Raw genomic sequence first — 24,976 nt, 5'->3', positions numbered from 1 at the left:
CAGGGGAAAAAAGAGAAGGCATTTCTCATGTGCACAGAAAAAGCATGAATGTGAGGAGAAGAGCTGAAGCTGGAAGTCTAAGCACAAGCTGGGTATATTAGAGTGGGTTTTGAATGAAAGTATTACGAAAATCCGATGTGAGAGCACAGCAGGGGAGCCACTGCTGGATTTACAGAGAGTGAGTGGGGTTGGGGGTTGATGATGTTTCTTACACGCGACAGAAGCAAAGGTGAAAAAATGCAATAAGGAAAAATGCAATAAGGAAACCGGTGTATCATACACGTAGAAGACACCGAGGAAGATGTCGTGAGAGTTTGTTGTGATAAGAGCCGACACGTGTGTCTATGTGTTGTCTAGAAAATCATGTGATCTCAGCAACGGAATTAATACGTCACTTCCTGCCCCTGCCTGAATAATGCAGATGATTTTATGCTGTTGTGCACATTGTGCAAAATCAAAATCAAACTGCATGTAAAGTCCCGACCCAATTCTTCGGACTTATCCACAGTTCATGTCTGAGGTCATGTCTGAACACTGCTTAAATCTTGCTCATGAAAATACACACTTGAATTTTATATAAAAGGTGATTGTACAGTTTTTTTTGGAAGAATGTCTCTGTCCAGTCATCTCCATTGTCTTAATGACATGTTTATTGTATAATGCTTCACCTATTAACTTTAGATATCTGGAGGAAAGAGACAGCAGTTAAAATCTGCCGTCAGCTATGCCGACCTCTGCCACCAGGAAACTGGTCAACATCGTCTTTAAAAGATCAGCGAAGGATTTAATGAGCCGATTTAAACCAACTGAATACACCTCGCCTCACTCCTAAGTGGTCTGCAGGTTACATAAATAGTGAAAGGTTCTCTTTAGAGCAAGTCTTTTGATTGTCTGCTCTGACCTACTGTAGAAACATGGCGGACTCCGTGGAAGAGGATACGCTCTTGATGTAGATATAAACTCATTCTAGTCATAGAAACACAATATTTTAAATGATTTTATGTGATTTAACACTAATAAAAACTAACTTCTGAATACTCCACTGTTGCCGATAGATATCTTTAAATCAGGGGTGGGGAATCTCCAGCCTGGCGGTATACAGCACATGAACAAACTTAATACAACTGGTGGTCCAAAAAATACAATAAAACGATTCATGACACTTAACTGGTTCTGGGTAAAAACAAACAAACAAGCAAAGTTGGTGGTGACTGAGATGATGGCTGATAAGCTGACACCTAATTCACAACAAACACTGTCCAAATAGACATGTTTGCATGTTGGATCACTGAAATCTTTGATATGAGGCAGCAATGCTGTCTTTGCAAGCCAAGCATGAGATGATGAGGGTTTGTTTGAGCTGGTTGTTTTTGGCTAAAAACAGCCATGTAGTATCATAATCTCTTTCATCTGACATCAGACACCCAGCCAAAGAGAAGCAGGTCCGATATCTGAGAGAGTTTGTTTGATGTAGTAAATCCCCCCCCCCCCTCTTGCTGATGCAGCTCTTGGTGCATTTAAACAGGCTCCACCAACTGCTTCCTTTTTTGGTCAAACCAGGAAGAAGACATGACAGCACATATGGTAACTGAGAAAGAGAAAAATGTGTGAACAATGTGCGTCCGTCATCTGCAGGGAAACTTTTGTTGGTGAAATTTAATCTGTGTTTTCAATTTGTATGTTGAGTGGAATGAGACAGGATGTGGATTCAACTATGGCAACATGTTATGCTGAATATTACAGACTCTTCCTTATAAGCTGGGAATTTCCCTGCCTCTCACGGGTATGCCGTACTTTAACCTTTACTTTAACAAAATAAGGAACTGTCAATAGATCAATTAGGGACTAATCTCTGAACACCATGTCTAATCTACATTTACATTTACACAAAGGAAGTTGCATGACAACTATTTCTGAAGTAATGTTTGAATCAATGGAATGATTTCAGAGTTAACTGCAGCAAAGAGCTGATCTCAAACTACACAAAGCCCTGAATAGCAATAGAGTTTCAGTGTTTCCATTTGACCTTACAGCTGCTTTCAAACTGTTTTAATGCTGTTTTTCAAATGGTCTTTGCCCATCAGGTTGAGTGTGTGGTTAAATTTGAGTCTTAAATCACTTAATCTCCTTCCAGCTCACAAATTCTAATTTATAAACTTACCTTACAGACGGAGTTCATGTTAACATTTAAAATAATTTATAACACCAACACCAACTCTCCAGCTTCATGTCCGTCAAATTTAAAAGGCCTCGTTCTGCAGACGAGCGACTACCCACTTTACTTACAGTCAGATAGCTTTGTCCGCTCCAAAGCTCAGACTCCTCAAGAAGATCCACAGATGGAATCGAGGGGTTGTGAGAAGATCAACTTTAGATAAAGGAATATAAAACTAAGTTTTAAGATATACAAGTCCGATTTTATTTCTCGGAACCCTTTACTTATCTTTGTGTTTTGTAAAGTATTGAATAATTTGACCTCCATCCAAGAAGTTAAAAGGGTAAATTATCTTTGAGGGAACTTTTCAAGTCAACAAGTCTTAAATCTGAGTCTGACAGCAGCTAAATGGTGTGGAACTACCAGTTTAATCTGAAAAAAAAATGTTTGTTAATCTAAGAAAAAGTTACTGTATATGTCAAATGGGCAGTGAAGTAAAAAGTGCAGTATTTTACTTTGAAAAATGGCAAAGTACAAGAATGAAGTAGGACTCCCTGTTCAGACCTGGTATAACTTCTGTCTTGGGTGTTCGAATCACAAGTGAACCACAAAATAGCAGTGCAATCTGGAACCACATAAACATTCACACCTTTATTTGTGCAGGATCTGTGGTCCTGCACACACCATTTCCAAAATGGTCCAGACATTGCAGCCAAATCGTTGTCACGAAGAACAACAGCTACAAACCTTATTCAATTAGCTTTAAAGCCTGAATGTCAATACTTGAACCTCAGTGAATGTTTCAGTGAAAAACCCCAAAGCTTAAGTGCCCGTGCCAACAAAATACAAAATATTTCCTTATCTCCAATGTGTGTTAACAGAAAAGCCCTGTTGGGTTTCACAGGTGAGTGAAGGTAAACACACAAGCACTAGTTCAACAAAGAATAAATCCATGAGATTCAGTGCCTGTAGTGACCCCAAACAGGACTAGTACTGACTCATTTTAATCATAATACTCAACCTGGTCCACGTTGTATATTTAAAGTAGGCTGCAAAGCTGTCTGACATCAATATTTTTCTCTTTTGCTTTTGTGTGTTTAGTTTGTTACCTAAATGGCAGCAACTCCCAGTGCAAATGTGAGGACCAGTACGTCTGGTCTTCTACGGACTGTGCTACAAACGGAGCCTGTGATGAGATCACTAATGACACGTGCAGCTGTATCAACAGTATTCCATCCAATGGGCAGTACTGCCAGCCAAAGACAGGTGACCTTTAAATGCTTATTCTGTGCTTATTTAATGTGCACTTTTACATTTTAACATCATCTTGATGTTTTTTAATCTGTATGAAAAACTAGCCATATTTTCGTTTTTGTTTCTTGGCAGAGTAGATGCTACTCGATGAAATCAGATAATTTGATCAAGAATCATGTTTACTTATGACCCATTTCATTAGAGCCTATATGTTTTTTCTTTTACCATGAAGAAGCTAACTTAAGTTTCCCATGTTTCTCTGTTATCTTCTGTTGCTCCTCCAGTTGTTTATACATACCTCATATCTGTTGAGTTGAACATCTCAGATGTTGGACTAATAAATCCACTGAGGACCATTCTGAGCAACATCAGTTACCCCATCAGCATCAACCATATGCTAATCTCTGATGTCAACATTTCTACAGGTAGGAAAAACATCTGCACACACACTATTGTTGCAGTTGTTTCTACATCAAAACATCAAGACTGTAAAATGTAAAGATGTAACCCGACAGTTCACACATGGTCACAACATGCTAAGCCCCTCATACCCACACTCTGTTCTTAAAAAAGTCTGATCTATGTTTGTTTGTGCAGTTTGCTCTCCGAGAAGCAGTGGTTACCAGTGCAGATGTGAGGATCAGTATCGTTGGTCATGTGACCACTGTTTCATGTATGGATCCTGTGACAACATCACCTCCAACACATGTGGATGCATCAATGCCATCCCTGCTGATGGACAGCATTGTCAGCCTGTTTACCAATACAGTAAGCAGCTCTATCAAATCGTTTTAACAGACAAATTATCAAATGAACTCTTATTTTGGCTACAACATTTTTTATGAGTAATTATTATTTGTTTCACGTCTTTTTAGCATTTACAGTAAAATTCAAATGATCTTAATCTTTTCCCATGTATAACAAGATGAACACTGATGCTTATGGCTACATTTGAACTTATTCTGCTGTTACACTATTCTTTCTCTTTTTCCATAGACTTTACATTTTGTCCAGTTACGACGACCACTCTATCAACAACAAGTAAGACTGAGGAAGCAACACAAATCAGAAACATTATATGAAAACCACATTGCAGATTAGAAGAGATTCACGTTTCTTTTTTCTGTCTTTGCAGCTTCTCCAGTTGTCTATGAATATATTATTACAATTGAGCTGAACACCACAGATGTTACAGTGATAGACCGACTGAGAAACATCAGTTACCCAGTCAGCATCAGCAACAACATAAAAGTCTCCGGCATGAACATCTTTACAGGTGACAATTACAACTTAGTTACTGGTTTTGTGTGTAGAATGTAGTGACATCTAGTGGTGAAATTGCATGCCGCAGCTGAATACACCTCACCTCACCTTCCCCTTCCAAACATGACAGAGAACCTGTGGTAGCCCTCAATTTAAAGCGGCTGGTGAACAATATTCTCCCTGGGGCTGTGCTGTGCCTAACTCAGTTTTTAGTAGCCATCCCACTACAATTGAACTTAACATTGCAGGATACCCGTTCTTTATGAAATAGTATGGAATTATTTAGGTCCAAAAATAAACATGTCAGTCATTTTTACACAAAAAACAGATTGTTAACAGTATTCTGCATACTGCATATACTAACTTAGAAAACTAAACTTAGAAAACTACATCGAAATTATATATCCACAAATAATAACAATCAGCCAATTGATGAATAATGTAAATTATTAATAGTTGTTGACAGTTTTCTCAGATAGCTAGTAGACTATGCATCATTAGACTACAGACTGAGTCTGGTTTCTAGTGAATTAAGTACACATTCCTGAAACATATACAGTACTATTAAAAAACACTATTAGACTAAATAAAAGGAGGTGCCATACACTGCTGGATATCTTATGGGGTAAACTATACACAAAGAAATGACACGCAGAATTTGACATTCAACCCATCCACCTCTTCATTGTGTTTTCTCACCCCAATCCTGTGGCCTTCATCCAGCTGTGCATTTATGTTAGTTGTGTCCAACATGGATTTAGCTTCATTGTATTCTCCATGTGCGCCCTCGTAGACTCATATTGCTTTATTGTCTGGGATAAATGTTTCATATATCTTACTCCAGTAACAGTCCATGCTGTATCTGCCCCAACAGTTTTAAAAAGTAAACATGGAAAGCAAAAGACTCCATTTACATGGCTTCTTCCTGCTTGCCAAGCCTTTGTGCTCTATCAGTTACTGGAAAGTCCTCGGGTATACGTATCGCGGCTGCATTGCTGTTTCAAGTGTACATGAGTCCGTCATTGTCGCAAGAACCTTCTGATTTCCTCCACCACCGACACTGTGCGACCGGGTTTTGGAGCTAGCAGAATCGCCCGTTGGGCATTATTTTTCAACATTGTTGATTGGCCAAATTTACCTTGCTATAGGCGCATCTTGCCCAGCAACAGTCCCTTATTGGCTACTCGTCACTGCTTTATGGGTGACATTTCCAGCAGCCCAGAACTATAGACTGTCCCCCGATCGTTTCCAACACATTTCCACTGAAAAGTTATATTTAAATTGTATACAACACACGGTTATTGTGAATTTTAAATGCATATATAAGTTATCATAGTTCATGTTAGATTTTTTTAAATTAAAAAAGTTTATCAATAAAATAAACACACTCTCCACAAGAGAGGGCAGCGCCCTACGGCCCTCTATTGGCCAGCCGCCAATGCTTCAGTGGTAATGAAAACTCAAAAGTTGTTTAGTTTGTCCAGTCTGGCCTACTGTAGCAAACATGGTGGCCTCAGCAGAGGACCCTCTCCCAATGTAAATATAACATATTTAGATAAAAATAGCTCGTTCTTTGGTAAAGAAAACAACAATTGGTACAATTTAGATGAAACACACAAGTGAAAACATCATCAGGATTATTTTGTATAAAATGTTTTCCATCAGATCCCTTTCTGTCCCTTTATGTCTTTGAAATGTGTGAAATATTCATATTATTTACATGATTTTCAATATATTTTCTGTCTCCAGTTTGCTCTCCGAGAAGCAGTGGTTACCAGTGCAGATGTGAGGATCAGTATCGTTGGTCATGTGACCACTGTTTCATGTATGGATCCTGTGACAACATCACCTCCAACACATGTGGATGCATCAATGCCATCCCTGCTGATGGACAGCATTGTCAGCCTGTTTACCAATACAGTAAGCAGCTCTATCAAATCGTTTTAACAGACAAATTACCAAATTAACTCTTATTTTGGCTACAACATTTTTTATGAGTAATTATTATTTGTTTCACGTCTTTTTAGCATTTACAGTTAAATTCAAATGATCTTAATCTTTTCCCATGTATTACAAGATGAACACCGATGCTCATGGCTACATTTTAACTTATTCTGCTGTTACACTTTTCTTTCTCTTTTTCCATAGACTTTACATTTTGTCCAGTTACGACGACCACTCTATCAACAGCAAGTAAGACTGAGGAAGCAACACAAATCAGAAACATTATATGAAAACCACAGTGCAGATTAGAAGAGATTCACGTTTCTTTTTTCTGTCTTTGCAGCTTCTCCAGTTGTCTATGAATATATTATTACAATTGAGCTGAACACCACAGATGTTACAGTGATAGACCGACTGAGAAACATCAGTTACCCAGGCAGCATCAGCAACAACATAAAAGTCTCCGGCATGAACATCTCTACAGGTGAAAATTACAACTTAGTTACTGGTTTTGTGTGTAGAATGTAGTGATATCTAGTGGTGAGATTGCATGCTGCAGCTGAATTCACCTCACCTCACCTTCCCCTTCCAAACATGACAGAGAACCTGTGGTAGCCCTCAATTTATAGCGGCTGGTGAACAATATTCTCGCTGGGGCTGTGCTGTGCCATACTCAGTTTTTAGTAGCCATCCCACTACAATTGAACATAAATTGCAGGATACCAGTTCTTTATGAAATAGTATGGAATTATTTAGGTCCAAAAATAAACATGTCAGTCATTTTTACACAAAAAAACAGATTGTTAACAGTATTCCGCATACTGCATATACTAACTTAAAAAACTAAACTTAGAAAACCAAATTGAAATTATATATCCACAAATAATAACAATCAGCCAATTGATAAATAATGTAAATTATTAATAGTTGTTGACATTTTTCTCAGATAGCTAGTAGAGTATGCATCATTAGACTACAGACTGAGTCTGGTTACTAGTGTATTAAGTACACATTTTGTGAAACATATACAGTACTATTAAAAAACACTATTAGACTAAATAAAAGGAGGTGCCATACACTGCTGGATATCTTATGGGGTAAACTATACACAAATAAATGACACGCAGAATTTGACATTCAACCTATCCACCTCTTCATTGAGTTTTCTCACCACAATCCTGTTGCCTTCATCCAGCTGTGCATTTATGTTAGTTGTGCCCAACATGGATTTAGCTTCATTGTATTGTCTTGGATAAATGTTTCATATATCTTACTCCAGCAACAGTCCATGCTGTATCTTCCCCAACAGTTTTAAAAAGCAAACATGGAAAGCAAAAGACTCCATTTACATGGCTTCTTCCTGCTTGCCAAGCCTTTGTGCTCTATCAGTTACGGGAAAGTCCTCGGGTGTATGTATCTCGGCTGCATTGCTGTTTCAAGTGTACATGAGTCCGTCATTGTCGCAAGTACCTTCTGATTTCCTCCACCACCGACACTGTGCAACCGGGTTTTGGAGCTAGCAGAATCGCCCGTTGGGCATTATTTTTCAACATTGTTGATTGGCCAAATTTACCTTGCTATACGCCCATCTTGCCCAGCAACAGTCCCTTATTGGTTACTCGTCCCTGCTTTATGGGCGACATTTCCAGCGACCCTGAACTACAGACTGTGCCCCGATCGTTTCCCACACATTTCCACTGAAAAGATATATTTAAATTGTATACAACACACAGTTATTGTGAATTTTAAATGCATATATATGTTATCATAGTTAATGTTAGATTTTTTTTAAATAAAAAAGTTTAGCAATAAAATAAACACACTCTCCACAAGAGAGGGCAGCGCCCTACCGCCCTCTATTGGCCAGCCGCCAATGCTTCAGTGGTAATGAAAACTCAAAAGTTGTTTAGTTTGTCCAGTCTGGCCTACCGTAGCAAACATGGTGGCCTCAGTAGAGAGGACCCACTCCCAATCTAAATATAACATATTTAAATAAAAATAACTCGTTCTTTGGTAAAGAAAACAACAATTGGTACATTTTAGCAGAAACAATCAAGTGAAAACATGAATAGGATTATTTTGTATAAAATGTCTGCCATCAGATCCCTTTCTGTCCCTTTATGTCTTTGAAATGTGTGAAATATTCACATTATATAAATGGTAAATGGTTTTGTTTTTATATAGAGCTTTTCTAGTTTTGATAACCCCTCAAAGTGCTTTACAGAACAGTTTTACCTTTACCCATTCACACAGTGCATCTATCAGCAGCACCACTAGACGAAAAGCAGTATTATTGTCACAGTAAACCTCTTCGGACAGGCCTAATCCCCTGTAACCTACTGTTTCCATGATGTTACCTCGGCGTTCGCCAGTGACAATAAGCTGGGTCTATCGGCGTTTGCGAACCTTAAGGGGGATATGGAGAACAAAGGAGAGAGCCGCGTGATCTAATTAGCATATGAATCGGAGTCCAGCCGCTGGCTAGAACCTCTCTCTACTCACCATTGGAGGATACCACAGACCCTTGAAACTAATGTCACTCGTGATTGGTTGGTAGAAGTGTTGCTATTGGTCACCTTATGGGTCATTGCAGTGCACACGTGGGGTCACAGCATTCCGCACGTGGGGTAAGCCCCTCCCACACAATATTAATAATAAAAACGTATATATTAATATTTATTATTATTTATTAGTAAGCCTTTACCAAAAGCACTGCAGTTAATTAAAACTAAACATTCATGTGATGCTTGATGTTATAGGTGAACATATTGTACAGGGAACAAATGTGAACAAGGTATATGTGGAGTCAAAGCTTTATTTACATACAGCAAAAATATTGTACAAAAACTCAGGTGAGGCTTGAAATGTTTCTCTGCAGCCTCTGGGTCATCACTTCTTTGTGGGACTCTGCCTGAATCTTCTCAAGTGTGTAGACGTCTGTGGTGTGTAGCTGTGAGATCACTCACTACGTTTACATGATGGCAGAAACCCGATTTCGGTCCCTCTACATGATGTTGTGCATGTTTACTCTAGGAGTACTGCGAATGCGAACGGCGCATTTGATTAGAATGGTAATGGCGAGTGCCGGCCGGCACCGGGCAGCGACATTTTATCTACGTGTCGACTTCCGGGTCACGACCAGGGAGGGAGGGGGGGGCAGGATCTCAAGCATGCGCAAAGACGTCTTCTCCAGTTGTTGTCTAGCTTCCAGAGTTACATGCGCGCGTTGTCCGATATACAGCCAGATCCGATCTACTTATCTGGGGGTGGTTATCCGACTTCAGTCGGACACAAGAAATCTAGATTTGTGGAGTTACATGACGTGGATCTTCGATTGAAACCGGACAACGCCAGAAATCGGGTTTCAATCGGACACATGTAACCGCAGTGAGTGTAGCTTCCAGTCTTATATGAAGTGTGGGACACAGGTCGGTGCGCTCCTGGCTGTGGAAGGATGGATCCATGTCATCTGTCCCGCTTCAATCAGCTGTAAACACATTCAGTAAAATTAGCACAGTTCAATGACAACATACACCTTTACATGTAACTGGAAAATGATTTAATGAATATAACCTTACCCTCTTTCTTCACCGACAACTCCTCAATGCTGATGTAAGGTCTGGTCGGATCATACCGGCTCATAGTGTGTCTTACTACGTCATGGACAGGCAGCTGGAAAACAACATGAGTAACATGAGTTTATTATTAATAAACGGAAATAGCCGTGCTGCATCACCGTTGGAAGATCCACAGCAAAAAAACACCAAAACAATTCATAAACAGTTACTTACATTCAATGGCTTAATTTTCTGCACTTTAAATCCGGACTTTCAGCGTCTCGGCCTCACGCGCAGTGACCGCCTCGTTGTGTTTGTGTGTGTGTGTGGGGGGGGGGGGGGGGAGGGGGGCTGAGGCTGTGAAAACATACAGAAAAGTCACGTTGATGAGAAAACTTAACGAGAACAAACTGTTACATCTAAGTAATTCATACATATTAACACATGCACTAGATCTGCTCCAGCACTCGATGCTGTATTCGTATTTTAGCAACTTTCTCGCTATCCCAAAGTGGCGGACAAGCTTTCAGATGTACCAGTTAGCTTCGTAGTTAGCATGGCGGCTCCGTTTAGCTAAGCTCTCACCTTAACTCAGGGACTGTGCATCCGTCTTCTCCGCCTCGACTCGTCCACACCGGGCCCGCGGCTCTGCTTCCCACGCACTCATCTTCTCCTCCAGGGAACAGCGTCGTGTCGACTTCAGCAAGTTATTTACCCCGAAGACAGAGTCACTCATACGGAACAAGCTAAACACGAGCCGCTTCCTGTCTGCGGGATTAAATATTACACTGAAAAAATAAATCATTTAATCAATGAATGTTTCATAGCAATTTTGAAAGTAGTGGTGAAAAGGTAGCATTTATAATTCAGTCAGACAACTCACGTTTGATTATTTATCTTATTTATTAAGATGTTTATTATTGTTCACAGTAGAACAGGTTTGTGTTTTGCGTCTAGGCTCCAACTTAATCACTCCCCATATGCTAACACAGAAATGATGGGAGTGATGAGCTAATACTGTAACCCCCCCGTTGGAGCCTACAGGTGGATGCTGGGGTGGTGGAGGGACTGAAGCAACAGGTGGCAATACTGCAGCAGCAGTGCGAGCAAGAGGGGTTGATGGGAAATGCCTCTGGTTAAATAGACCACCTGATAAGGTGGGTGTGTACCATGATGGTTATGGAGAGTGAGGTATGTCACGTGATTGGCGCGCGCAGCTCGAGTTGCCTGCCAGAACTAGCTTGCTGGCTTCGCTCCATTTCATGGAAAACAGCTTAGTTTGCCATTGACATGTGAATTTGATGCCAGTATTTTGGGAGGACAGATATTTTTATGGAAAGCCAGTAGAAGTTTGGAGCTTACAGGACACAGATGATCATACCCAGCATCATTTCTTTGCTGGTAGAGGTGTGGTTAACAAATCCTCTGTGCATTTAACCAGCACAATTGAAAAAGTGACTGTAATCATGCCACTCTGTACAGTGGTTGAGATTCAGGATTGTTTTGGATGACAATAAAAATTTGAAATAAAGTGCATTGTTTAATTTGACAGCATTGACCTTTGTTCGTGGTATACAATGTAATTCATTATAGCACACTTACTTATTTAAGAACAATTTAAAATTTCAAGTTTTATATATATTTTCAGCCTGGTTCACTCTGCCAGATAGTTTAGTATACTCTTAGAAAAAGGTGTTATCTGCTCTGAGGGGAACTATCCTGATTTGCATTTGTGAAGCTCAGAGCATTGTCATTTGCATGTGAAAGCGTCCTCTAGGCGTAGGAGTAGGGGGGTCACCTCACAACAGCTCTCAGGCTTGACCACTGCAGAGTTTCCTTTGCTGCCTGCAGATACGTGTGAAAGTCGTTAACCGAAGGATGTGCCAACACTTTCCTGCGACACAGATCTACACAAACGCTTGTTTTCATGCAGTGCACTTTGTTGTTCTATGGGGGGCATTCAGGGTTCAGCATCTTGCCCAAGGACACTTTGGCATGCAGATGGGGAAGACTTGGGATTAAACTGCTGACCTCCAGGCTTGAGGACAAATACTCTACCCCCTCAGCCACAGCCGCCCAGTACATGATTACATGATTTTCATTATATTTTCTGTCTCCAGTTTGCTCTCCGAGCAGCAGTGGTTACAAGTGCAGATGTGAGGATCAGTATGGTTGGTCATGTGACCAGTGTTTCATTTATGGATCCTGTGACATCACCTCCAACACATGCGGCTGCATCAATGCCATCCCTGCTGATGGAAAGCATTGTCAGCCACTGACAGGTAAGAAGCTGGTAGTCTGTTTTAAAACTCTTTATGCCTCACTTACCTTTAACAGACCTGAATTAAATGTTTTCTATTTTCATACAGATGTCTTGATTTGTCCATCAACAACTCCTCCAGTTGGTATGAACGACTTAATCTTTATTCAGACTTGTGTTTATGCCACACCATATTCATAAGGGCCACAGAGTCACCTTTTCTTCCTCTCTCAGCCATGTTCACTGCGATTCAGTCTGTGTGACAGAGTTTTTCAATAATGTTTCTTGCCGTGATGTCTTTTCTTTTTTCATCACCTCCTTGTCTTAAGGCCAATTTATGCCTCTCCGTTATTTCTATTACGGACAGATAAGACCGCCCTATCCGTCGTGAAACGTCCTCTCCGAGCGCCTCCGACAGCTTTTCGTACACGTCTGATTTTTCTAACTATCCGTTTTCATTTTGGAGACCCGACGGACCGCTCTTGGCTGTGATTGGTCCGCGAACGACATCATTTCCGTATGACGTCATTTCCGTATTTCCGGACCTCAAACTTTCTGTTTACTTGTAGCAACAAACACGAACACAACTATGATTCTACGATTAATGTGACGTGTGTGTTAAGCCAGCGGAGTTGTCCAGCTGACGGTGGCTCGTTAGAGCACTGAGGGCATGTGTGCACGGTCACATACGGTTATAACGAGCTTTCAAAAAGGCGCTAGCAGGCTAGGCTAGCGAGCTAGGCTAGCGGGCAGGCTAGCCACCATGCTAACTGCGGTGGTAACAGTGCAAGAACCCGCCGTCACGACTTTAATTCCACTTCTAATACCGTCAGGTTAGAAGCAAACACTGGGTAGTAGTTAGTGCCGGGAGTCCCTGCTGACTGTGTGTGGAAGCTGGGGGGGAGCTAGGTCCGGGTAGCTTCTAGCTACATGTAGCCTCAAGCAGATTCAAGCTGTGGAATCAGCAACACAGTTCGGAAACAAGACCGGGGAACCGCTGCGCTAAGAAACGATTACATCAGCATCTTGACACGCTGGGTGTCACTTTATTTAGTTCTGTTAGTTGCCATGGTTCAGTGTGTGGGACGCAAGCTAACATGTCAACAGAGACACGTGGACTTCTTCTTCCCAAATGGGGTAGGCTTCTCTGAGCTCGTCTTCCGTTGCGCCACCTATGGGTTTGGCGGGGAATTGTTTTTAGACGGATAGTCGTCGGAGAAGTAAAAATCAAAAAGACACTTTGTCTCCCGCTGAGACCTCTCCGAGAAACGGATACGTAGAAGTATATAAGAGCCTTTAGTAACAACTACAACTGTTGCAACGATAACCCCAACCACCACAGCCATAACAGGTATGTATTATAATCAAGTGTGTGTGTGAATACGATAGTCACTGCCATTTGATGTTGCATAAGCTTTGTCGACCACACCTGCACCCTCCTTCCCTGGGGAACTCAGCAAGGTGCTGTCTGTGGCCCCTTAACACACACAAAAAAAAAAATCATTTAGTTGTTACGTTGTCATTTTAGACTGTATTGTAAACATGCTGTGAAATGCTGTAAGTGATCTAGACTTAAAGAGGACATATTATGAAAATTCCGCTTTTGTAGTGCTTTGTCACGTTAATTTGGGTATCTGGCATGTCTACCGACCCAAAAACTCTGGAATTTTTTTTTTAAAGTTGTATTTTTGGAAAATGGTCACTTGGACAGATGTGAACACTAAAACAGTTTCAACAGCTGTAACAAGTAAGTGTCCCACTATGCTATAACAAGGGGGTCAGTAATTGACCCTGGCTCCTTCAGTATGTATATAATCGTGTCCTTGAGCAAGACAATTACCCCCTATTTGCCCCAGTGTTGAATGTAGTGTGAAAGACAAAATGCAACATATACTAGAGCTCTTTTAATGCATGTGTGAATGGATGAATGCAGCATTTGAATGGTTGATGAATTGAACAGATAATCTGAGCATGAATTATTCCCATGTTTCATTAAGCATTTACATGTTTGTAAAATGATCTTTGCAGATTCAACACTTACAACACATATGAAAACCACAACAGCTGCAACAACTGTAACAAGTCAGTGGTTTGAAATAATTTTACAACACTTTTTCAAAATGTCCTTAATATTTGTCTGTAAATTATCCTCACTTTATAGATTTTACCGTCACCAAAAACAAGTGGTGTTTTTTATTTTGATAGAAGGGAAAACACTGTTTAAAATCATACAGTAATCTTTATGCATGTAACTTAACATTACATTTGTCTTAACCACAGTGAAATATACTTAATTGTCCATTTCCCCCCCAGATTCAACATCAGCTACAACACATGTTAACACCACAACAGTAACATCAACAACAATGGTAACAAGTAAGTATTCAACAACTACCTGCTCCAACAACAAAGGTTCAACCCAGTAATAGTACAGTGTTTCTTAATAAGTTAAGATTGGTGAATGTTTGGATGAACAATCATGGTTACAGAGCTCTCTATTAGAACATTGTGGTTTGTGTTAAATTTTTAGTTAGCATTTAATTTACGGCTATAACCTAACTAGGCTGAAACCTTACACTTAATAATCTAAGGATGAATAAATGATGTGTTTGTAAAATGATCTTTGCAGATTCCACACCTATTGCTACAACAAATATGACCACCACAACAGCTGCAACACCAACTGTAACAAGTCAGTGATTTTTAATAATTTTACAATTCTCTAAATTTTTGTCTGTAGTACATCCTCATATATCAGATTTTAATTTTACCAACAGTAACAACTGGTGTTAGTGGTTGGTTTTCAAATAGCTTAAGGTAGAACAACATAGTTATTAAAATAAAGTGTTGGTTATTTTACACTGAACTCGTAAATGTACACTAGTAAATGTCCAAAAGTTCCTATAAATCAGTTATTTTTTGAAGATTCAACCCCTGTTGCTACAATAGTTATGAACACTACAACAGCTACAACACCTGTGCCAAGTGAGTGTTTGAGAAGATTACTCTTCTTTTTTTGTTACAACACATTTGAATGCAACACATAACTTCACCCTCCACTGTTGATATGATTACATTTTTAAAACAATGGAGAGGCTCACTCTTTTAGAGCTGTTTAAAACATGTCAAATAGTCAGATTTTGTTTTCCAGTTTAACACATAATTGTACAGATAATTATCAAATGATCAGACTACGTAGTTACATCAAATGAAGTAAACACCATAGTCATAACAATACCAACAAAATTTGAATAATCTCTTTATAATAATACATTTAATGTTAAAATAATGAAATAGTCATATTTAAAATTCAAAACAGTCAAAATAAAAAGTACTGTGAAATATGTGCATAGTAACAACACTCACTGCGTTGTAATTTTTTTCTGTGAAATATCAGTACTGTACATTTAAGGCCATTTTTGATTATGTCTTCTTAAATATATTTCCAGCTACTGATGCAACCAGCCAAAACACAACAATTAGCTCAACAGCACCAGACATTCCAACCACAACCATTATAACAAATACTAGTAACACAGCTACAACTAATGTCCCCACCACGACCACTACTGCTGCCACTACCACAAACCCCACCACAACTACGGCTGCTACCACGACCACTACCCCTACTACGATTGTTACCGCGGCTACCAACACGACTTCGATTGCTACCACTGACACAACCTCCATCCAAACTATGGCTGCTACCACGATAACTACCCCTACCACGACTGCTACCACTGCTACCACCACGACTACGATTGCTACCACTACCCCCACCGCGGCCACTACCACCAGTGCAGGTATTGTTTTACTGAGAAAAACGTGTCATATTCTGTACATGTTTTTTTATTAAATTGCATTGACATAGGGACAGTTGTCACTTGCTGCAGAAAATAAATTGTATTAAAGGATATGAGTAATTTTCAGATGAACAGCTGTATGATACTGTACCAATGAGCTGCACTGGCACTGCACCTAAATAATACAATAATACAACAGTCTTATTTCGTTCTAGAACAACCAACATATTTTAAAAAGGTTCCTGTGTTTATCCGTGTCTTTGCATTGCAAGAAATTAAATGTTAATCAGTAGCTTTACTCATGTTTTTCATCTACTTTTTTTCAGAAACAGTTTTCAAAATCGAAATGTCAATGAGATTAGACATGGTTTACACATCAGAATTAAGTGATACATCAAGTACCGTCTACAAAGATTTGAAGTCAAAGATCGATAAAGTGGTAAGTGCACTGTTAACACTATTCAATGTGAACTTGCATCTCCAGTTCATATGTTATCACTAACCCTGTCTCTCCCACAGATAGTTGAGCAGTTTAAAGGAATACCAGGATATAGAGGAGGTTTTGTGACAGTATTCAGGTACAGTGTGGGAATTCAAGCATTAACAAAATTTGGGAAGCCGTAGTTAAAACCCATTCCACATTCAATTCAATTTTATTCGTAAAGCGCCAAATCTTAATATACATTATCTTGAGGCATTAACAGAGAAAGTCAAGACCTTAAAATGTATAGATAAACCCAACAGCTCCACATCACAACTTTGCTTCTCTGTGTTTACAGCAAAGGAAGCATTATTACAAAATTTGTTGTACAGACGACACAAGTTGACTTTGATCAAATCTTGGTTGAAAATCAAAACTTCCGTAAGGCAATAAATAGTGGGATTGCTCCTGTCATTGGCGCGGTTTCTGCATTTTACCAAAGTAAGTATGAAAAATGAGTAGTAGTAGTTTACTACTTTTATTTAACTTAGATGAATTTGACTGTTCAACTCTGTTTTATCCAAAGGTTCAACTTCGATCAGCATTCCAGAGCTCACTTACACTGGTGCCAGCCTGTCCCTGAAGTGTGAGCCTCCAGAAAGCTTTAGCGTGGGACTAATTTCCAGTTCCAGATGGACATTTAATGGACGGGAAATTAAACATGGTGGAAGGTTTAATATAATCACTACCAATTCTATGTCTATGCTTGAAGTTAAAGACGTCATTCCTGGTGATAGTGGTAAGTCAGAGCTTGCTGAATGTGTTAACTAATAAGGAATCAATTAACATGAACTCTTCACAACTTAATGAAACAAGACGTTCTCAGACTTGAACTCCGGAGGTAGCCACACAAAGGTGTACGGATTTTCTTCCGGAGTTTGCCCTTCAAGGCCGGATATAATGTATTATTAAAAGATCAACTTGTTGTTGATACAATATTAGAAATTATACAAATTGTTATCGCTACTACTGCATCATTGATCAAATTTGTTGGTAAAGTTAGGCCAATCCCACCCAGCATGCTCTCATCTTGATTGACATGCAGTATTACCATTTAGAATTGTTTTTATTTTATTGTTTTACTAATGCGTTCAGTGATATCTACTTCTCTTGATCACAGGACCTTACAGTTGTACTCTGAGCAAAAACGACCTGGAATTCCAGCAAAAAGGATTTGTAACGGAAAGCAAAATCAAAGAAGCTCCTGTAGTGCGTCTCAAGAGTGAATTTCATGTAAAATGCTTAACTGGAAAGATACAACCACTCAAGTGTTGTGTGCAACGTCCCTACAAAATCAAGTGGTTTCAAGGCAAAGACCCATTGAGCTCAGGTAAGGACTGTTTTTTGGAAACTCCTCATTCTGATCATGCTATGAATTCTTAGAAATATATTAAAAGTTTATCTCCTCAACAACACTTTAATTTTTAGTTCCTATTACCGATGAAGACACCAACTGCATCAAGCATGATTACAAATTAGAAAGCTGCAGAGGATCAGGGGAAGATCAAGTCATTTTTACATGCAGGGTAGAAAACCCATCAAGTTATGAAATGAAATCGACAATGACGATCTTCAAAGAGAGTAAGATCAACTTTTAAAGTGTAACTACACAATTTGTTTGCTGTTTTTCCTGTCTTTTTCATTAATCGTTTATTGAACTCTATCAGATTTCAGATGCAATGACGCTCAGTATGGGACCGGCCGAGTAGGAGACCGATCAAGCAATGAGTGTGATAAAGGTCAAGTAGGGAAAAGGCTGGCGGAATGTCAGGAAACCGGCGAGTGGAAACTGGTCGTAGACACCTGCATTGTAATAGCAATCAATCAATTACTGACTGAGTCACAGGTAGGTGAGCTACTGATCCATCAAACTGCTTCCTATTTGTTGATCAATACTGATGTTTCCAGGGCTGCCAACTTTTCAAAAAACCTTGGAGTGAGATTTTGTCGGGGGTGACCAAAATTTTGCTGCGCACACAGCCACACACGTTGGTGGCTCAAATATTAGGGAATTGGAATTCATTTTGCATTGTACCCATGTTGTGCCCTGCATTCTGGTGGTGTGTGGGGCCCAAAGTCGTTGATAGAGGCGGCCTACTGGAGATGGACAACATTGGTTACATTCTGTGAAGCATAGACATAGATGAAAGTCCGACCTGCAGGAAATTTTGGTTTAAGTGGATGTTATTTCCTGCATTCTAGTGGATTTTTGGGTGGTATGCTAAAGATGTGCAATACCTGAAGTTATTCTGATTCATGTTCATCTGATCATGACTTGTAGGGCCTTCTAGACTTGAGCTGAACATTCAACCAGAAAATTATTGTTGTGCCTCAATGACTGTCTATGTACCACCATATAGCCTAATTAATAGACCCGTGTTTAAGATTTGACCGAGGTAGGTTGATTGACGTTTTGATTACAATGGTATTCAATTAATTCTTAACTGAAACCTAACCTATATTGTTAATAATTGTTTTCTTAAGAGCAGTTAATGATTTATGTTCGGCAAAAAATGACACAAGATTAGATAGGGACTTTTTTTTTCATTATTCAAAGCCTCCCACCACAAGTTCCATCAAACAAAAAAGTGCAACATATAGAACTTCTATATGTTGCTGCTCCAGCCAGAGCACGCCTCTTCTGGCCCTGCTGTTGGATTGGGGGAGTCTCTTCTGTCTGTCCCAATGTGTCTTCTTCCATCTGCACTGTTGGTTGTTCTATTTGTCCTGTCTGTTGCTCTTCTGCACGTGCTTCTATCGGTCCTGTCTGTTGCTCCTCTACATGTTTGTCTGTTTGTCCTGTCTGTTGCTCTCTCTGTCCCGTCTCCGGCTCTCTCTGTCCTGTGTGTTGCTCCTCTTTCTGTTGCCCTGTTGTTTCTATAATTTGTTCTGGCTGTTCTGTCAGTGTTTTTGTCTGTCTTTTCTGACTTGGCTGGTTCTTTAAATAATATAATAGATTTCCCTTTTGTCCTGGGCCTGGCAAAGGTCTTTTACAAGACATCTTTGCTACCTTAAAGAATTCAAAAGGTTTTTAATAACTCTACTCTCAGTTACAAAAACATGCTTACTTCTATTGCACAAATTTCCTGTCTTTATGTTAAATTCTTTGGAATACATCGACTTACCTGTTCAAAGTGTTGTTTGGAAAAGTCTTCAGAGTGAGTCCTTTTCTTTGGCCTGTTGATAAAAAGATAAATGCTTGGGGTAAATTGGATGTCTATGCAGCGAATAGGGTTACAGATGCGCTCCTAAGCGCCATCTACCGTCGGGGAGTTTGAAAAGGAACCAACGGGTCTCGGCCCAAAATCAGATTTTTTTTCTTTTTGGCTTGAGAAATTGGATGTGTGGCGTGAGTGCGTGTGAAAACATGCAAAAGCGTGTGTCACACGGTTAAAGCGTGAGAGTTGTCAGCACTGTGTTTCGTTTAGGGGCTGCGGAGCTCATTTCGATTCACAGGATGCAGGTTGGTTTTGGTAAACTTAGTCAAGTTCCAACATCTTACTTTAGTGAAGCATGTGTCATTTTACTGTTTTCTTAAGACAGTCTTTAAACACACAAATTTGTGTCTTGATATTTAGAAAATTTGATGATGGATTAAACCTGTATGTAGGCCTGTCACAATAATTACTATATAGACTTATCGTACGATATAGAAACATGATTTAGATCATTTTGCTGACCTTGATAACGTAATTGCGTTTACCTGCGAGCTCTTTTAAGAATGTCACCAACGTTTAGCTAGTTGCAGCTTCTCTCATCTGTGTGTCTGTCAGTGTTTGGGAGTGAGGTGGAGTTAGAACTCACTCACATGCCCCAGACTGGTTCCGCCCACACTCACTCATGCAGAGCAAAACAGAGGGTGAACCAGAAATGAGATGAAGTTAAAAATAAATGGGGTTTGTGCTTCATGAGAGGAGAGCCCTTCAACGTGAATGAGGGGACCAGTAGAATTTGTTTAAGAACAGTGGTAACAAAAAGTGGGAAGACAGGGTTTCCACTAAATTCATTATTACCGCCGCTGTTTCAGGATAACAACAACACTAATCCCAAATTACTAAAACTTGATCGATCTTTGTGTTTGGTTTGATTCGGTCACATACTAATACACCCATAGACACACACACACACAATTCGAGAGGAAACACTGGAAAACAAGCCTTATACAAATTAAACCTAAAAGCTCATCAAAAGCATAACCTTCCCATCCTGTTTACCAATCTATTACAGATGTATCCTGTGCCAATAGCAAATTTTTTGAACAGAGCTAGAGAGTCCATTTTATATATTTTTGGGGTTGTATGTCGTTTATTTTATTTATGTTTTATTTATTTGGATATTTTTGATTCCAATTAAAATGTCAGACCGAATATTCTTTGAAAAGGTGTACTTGTATCTTTATGCTGTTTCATTATCATTGCATCAGTGGTAAAATGGTATCAAAATGATGACAATAATATAGTTGTTTGCAATAGTTTCTTGGACATATTGTATTGGACTTAGAAAATATTTATCCCTGCAAATCCGCAGGTTGAAAAAATGTTTGTGTCAAAAGCTTTAGCAGTTTTTCTTTCTTTCAGACTTTGGTTGTGGAGGGAGTGACAACATTTGTAGGAAATCTAAGTAAAGCTGTCCAGAAAGAAAGACAGGACATTGAAAATTCAACTGCAACCATATCAGCTATCGTTGACATCCTAAACACTGTTGCAAATGTTTCAACTACTGTCGATGAAACCATAATGCAGGTAAGTTTAACCTTACACTTTGTATTCTTTTAGTAAATGTGTATTATTTAAGCTAATATACTGTTTGACATTGTGATGAGGGTGTACTTTCACAGAGACCTGTCTTCTAATCTACAGAATATCCTAGAGACTGTTGATGTCATCATAGGTGAAGAATCAAGAGAGTCGTGGGTAATTTTGAATGCAAATGAAACCAGCAATTCCAGCTCGACACTATTGGGTTCGTTGGAGAGCCTCTCCAGTGATTTGGACGGAGAGTTTTCCGTGAGGACTCCACGGATCCTGCTTAACAGAACCACATTTGATGACACCTTCATGGCAGACCTCAACTCCAGCATCGTCCTAAACATTACAAAAAACAGCATGAGCAATGTTTTTATTACCACCATCCTCCTCTCAACCCTTAATATTGTTATGCCGACCCGAAACTCAACCTTTAACGTCAGCCCCTTCAATACCACCAGTAATGAAACTGCCAGTGATAATGCCATCAATGCAGCCGTGTTGCTTGTCAAAATAAATGCCAAAGTTCAGAATGTCTTTCTGAGCTACGACAAGCTGAACAGCTCCTTGACAATGAACCCGCAGTGCGTCTTCTGGAACTTCACACTTTTTGATAATATTGGTGCTTGGGATGATGAGGGATGTAAGTTTGTTTCCGACATAAACAACATAGTAACCTGCAGCTGTAACCACCTCACCTCCTTCTCAATTCTGATGGCAACGGACATCCCTCCATCTCTAAGAGAAGCCTTGGATATAATCACTTATGTTGGAGTTGGAATATCTCTGGCAAGCTTGGTTATATGTCTAGTTATTGAAGGGTACGTTTGGAAAGCCATTACCAGGAATAGCACTGCCTTCATGCGTCACGTTTCCATCGTAAATACCGCCCTGTCTCTGTTGATCGCTGATATCTGTTTCATCATTGGTGCCTCTATAGCAAACAATCCCCTTGAAAACCCAGGGGGGGACTACGAACTTCCTCTTGGACCATGTAGCACTGCAACATTTTTTATGCACTTTTTCTACCTTGCTCTATTCTTTTGGATGCTCGTGTCAGGCCTTTTGCTCTTTTACAGGACGGTCATGGTCTTCTCGTACATGTCCAAGTCAATCATGTTGGCCTTTGGTTTCTGTTTAGGATACGGCTGTCCTCTGATTATAGCTGTTATTACTGTTGCTGTCACAGCACCGGGGAATGGATACATCAGGAAATCCGAGGCTTGTTGGCTGAACTGGTTTGAGACAAAAGCCCTCCTGGCCATGGTGATACCAGCCTTGACCATAGTTTTCATCAATATTTTAATTGTAATTGTGGTCTTATACAAAATGCTGAAAAGGGGTGTGGGAGATGCTGGACAATCAGATGAAAAACACACACTGGTGGTCATCACAAGATGTCTGGTCATTTTGACTCCTTTATTTGGATTGACCTGGGGTTTGGGTGTGGGAACCATGGTGTCATCAACAAATAAAGCAATCCATATTGCCTTTGCATTCTTCAATTCACTACAGGTATTTACACCCATTGAGTTTCAAGGCATTGCTTTTGTGTTCTTTCATTCTGATGATTATGAAATTTGAATGTCTGATTTTCCTCAGGGTTTCTTCATTTTATTGTTTGGGGTACTACTCGATTCAAAGGTATGTCGATTTTGGAATAGCCAATAAAAGATCCTAGCATGTGTACACAGGAGGTAGCATTAGCAGCATGTTAGCAGAGGAGAAGTTAATTTTGGTAATGTGTGAGTATCCACACACACACGCACATTTTGGCAGTTTTCAGAGGACTCAACATTTTTATGAATTTGAATCCTATAACAAGCCTCTGTTGCATTTGTGCATTTATAACTAGTTACAAGGGCATTGTGCCACAGGTTGTTTTAAGTAAAGCTGTTCAGTTACAAAAGGCTAAAGCACCTCCTGTGTACACATACCATTATTCACAGAATATCTATACCACTCTATCTTCAATTATATACTTTCTTTGGGGGAACACGGTGTTGTTTTTTTGTTACTTAAGCATGAGCACATTACGTCTACATCAGCCATGTTGTACCTCCAAATGTCTACAGTAGCCCAGAAAAGAAAAACCAATCACTGTCATGTTTAATATTGCTTGAAGATACCGGAGGTTCTCCTACATGTTTCAAACGGGATTTGTTGCAATAAGCAGCTTCAATGTTAAATGCCACTAAATGATACACACTGAGCCTTTAAGACCATAGCTTGTACTCAGGTAATTTCTACACCCCTTACTCTTGTTTCTGCACACAAAGTATGGAGTTACAGGCAGCGGGCATTTAGATTAGCTTTAGGAATATGACGGTGTTCACCATCGAAATTCAACACTCCATTTATCAGCACCTCTATACATCATCAACAACAATGACAGGTTGTAATTATAAATGAAGTAACTGCTGACCATTTCCACAACAAAAAAACAACATAATATGCCTCCATACTGCTCCTGTGGTGTCATCCAAGTGTCTGTCAAACCCAACATTAAAATTTGACCAGGTTTTAAGCCGTAATGTCTTCTGTTATCCTCCTCTGGAGCCACGTTCATGCATGGATCACTGGACATTAAAGCGAAAACCACAGTGTACATGACCTTGTTTTGAATCTTTGGATGAACTATCCCTTTAAGTACTAGCATAACTGATCACTTAATACTGTTAATTTTGACATTGGCATCGTTTTGATTTTTGCCTGCAGACTCGTTCTCTCCTCGGAAGGAAATCACCTCGAACAAGCACTGGCTCTAATTCTACGAGGGTAAGTGTCGATTTTTTAATTTTTAGTTTAGTTTATAAATTATTGGAATATTTTCAGGTTTTCTGGTTTTCAATGCATCCAAAATGTTGTTGAATCTACAGGCGTGATATGCTACAGAATTCGTTACATTTTTCCTTCAATGACTTTACCCATTTGTTTCTATGTAGAGTACAGGTGCTGGCAATTCCTCCTTGAGTGGAAGTAATTTCATAGGCAGACTACTTGGAAGAAGATGTAGGTTTTTTCACATTTAGCAGCTTTCCTGTTTATTTGAATGTGTTGTCTTATCAACAATGTGTTTGTCTTTCAGATGTCTACCACGTTTCACAAGCTACAAATCCAAACAGCAGTGGTGCAACAGAGTCATTTAGTAATATATGAATCAATGCAACAAGCTGTATAGGTAACATTTGTGTGATCATTCAAAATATCTATAAGATATCATTAATTTTCTGTAAAGTCAGAAACAGAAGTTATGAAATCAGGAAGAAAATAATGAGGTTTTAAAAGATAAAAAATGTTTGAAGGAATGTTCAGTGTGATGCATATATATATATTATTAACAATCGAATAGCAACTGAATTAAAGATCCAGTGTGAGATCCATCAAACTGAACCTTAACCTGTTGTGACAATGTCAATTATAGAATCCCTCTACCTGATGTAAGTAGTTGTTGATGTTTCAGAAAGCATTTGCACCTTATTTTAAAATATAATATATGTTTATTACTGAAATG

General features: G+C 39.4%; 1 protein-coding gene across 1 annotated transcript in view; it reads left to right on the top strand.

Moving 5' to 3' along the window:
• LOC133024119 (adhesion G-protein coupled receptor F1-like) overlaps window positions 1-24,621 on the top strand; it is a 28,156-nt gene extending 3,535 nt beyond the window's left edge. The window contains exons 5-21 of the mRNA XM_061091091.1: window positions 3,257-3,421; window positions 3,694-3,834; window positions 4,007-4,156; window positions 12,294-12,455; window positions 16,563-16,675; window positions 16,756-16,814; window positions 17,016-17,158; window positions 17,244-17,456; window positions 17,838-18,047; window positions 18,146-18,298; window positions 18,385-18,563; window positions 21,295-21,459; window positions 21,577-22,977; window positions 23,065-23,106; window positions 24,181-24,240; window positions 24,408-24,474; window positions 24,551-24,621. Coding sequence (XP_060947074.1) covers window positions 3,257-3,421; window positions 3,694-3,834; window positions 4,007-4,156; window positions 12,294-12,455; window positions 16,563-16,675; window positions 16,756-16,814; window positions 17,016-17,158; window positions 17,244-17,456; window positions 17,838-18,047; window positions 18,146-18,298; window positions 18,385-18,563; window positions 21,295-21,459; window positions 21,577-22,977; window positions 23,065-23,106; window positions 24,181-24,240; window positions 24,408-24,474; window positions 24,551-24,621 — 3,494 coding nt within the window. The remainder of the gene's footprint in view (window positions 1-3,256; window positions 3,422-3,693; window positions 3,835-4,006; window positions 4,157-12,293; window positions 12,456-16,562; window positions 16,676-16,755; window positions 16,815-17,015; window positions 17,159-17,243; window positions 17,457-17,837; window positions 18,048-18,145; window positions 18,299-18,384; window positions 18,564-21,294; window positions 21,460-21,576; window positions 22,978-23,064; window positions 23,107-24,180; window positions 24,241-24,407; window positions 24,475-24,550) is intronic.
• The last annotated feature ends 355 nt before the right edge of the window (window positions 24,622-24,976 follow it).

This window comes from Limanda limanda, chromosome 18 (assembly GCF_963576545.1).
Source record: "Limanda limanda chromosome 18, fLimLim1.1, whole genome shotgun sequence".
NCBI lineage: Eukaryota > Metazoa > Chordata > Actinopteri > Pleuronectiformes > Pleuronectidae > Limanda > Limanda limanda.
Note: the sequence above shows the minus strand (reverse complement) of the source record. Positions and strands in the feature narration are given on the sequence as shown.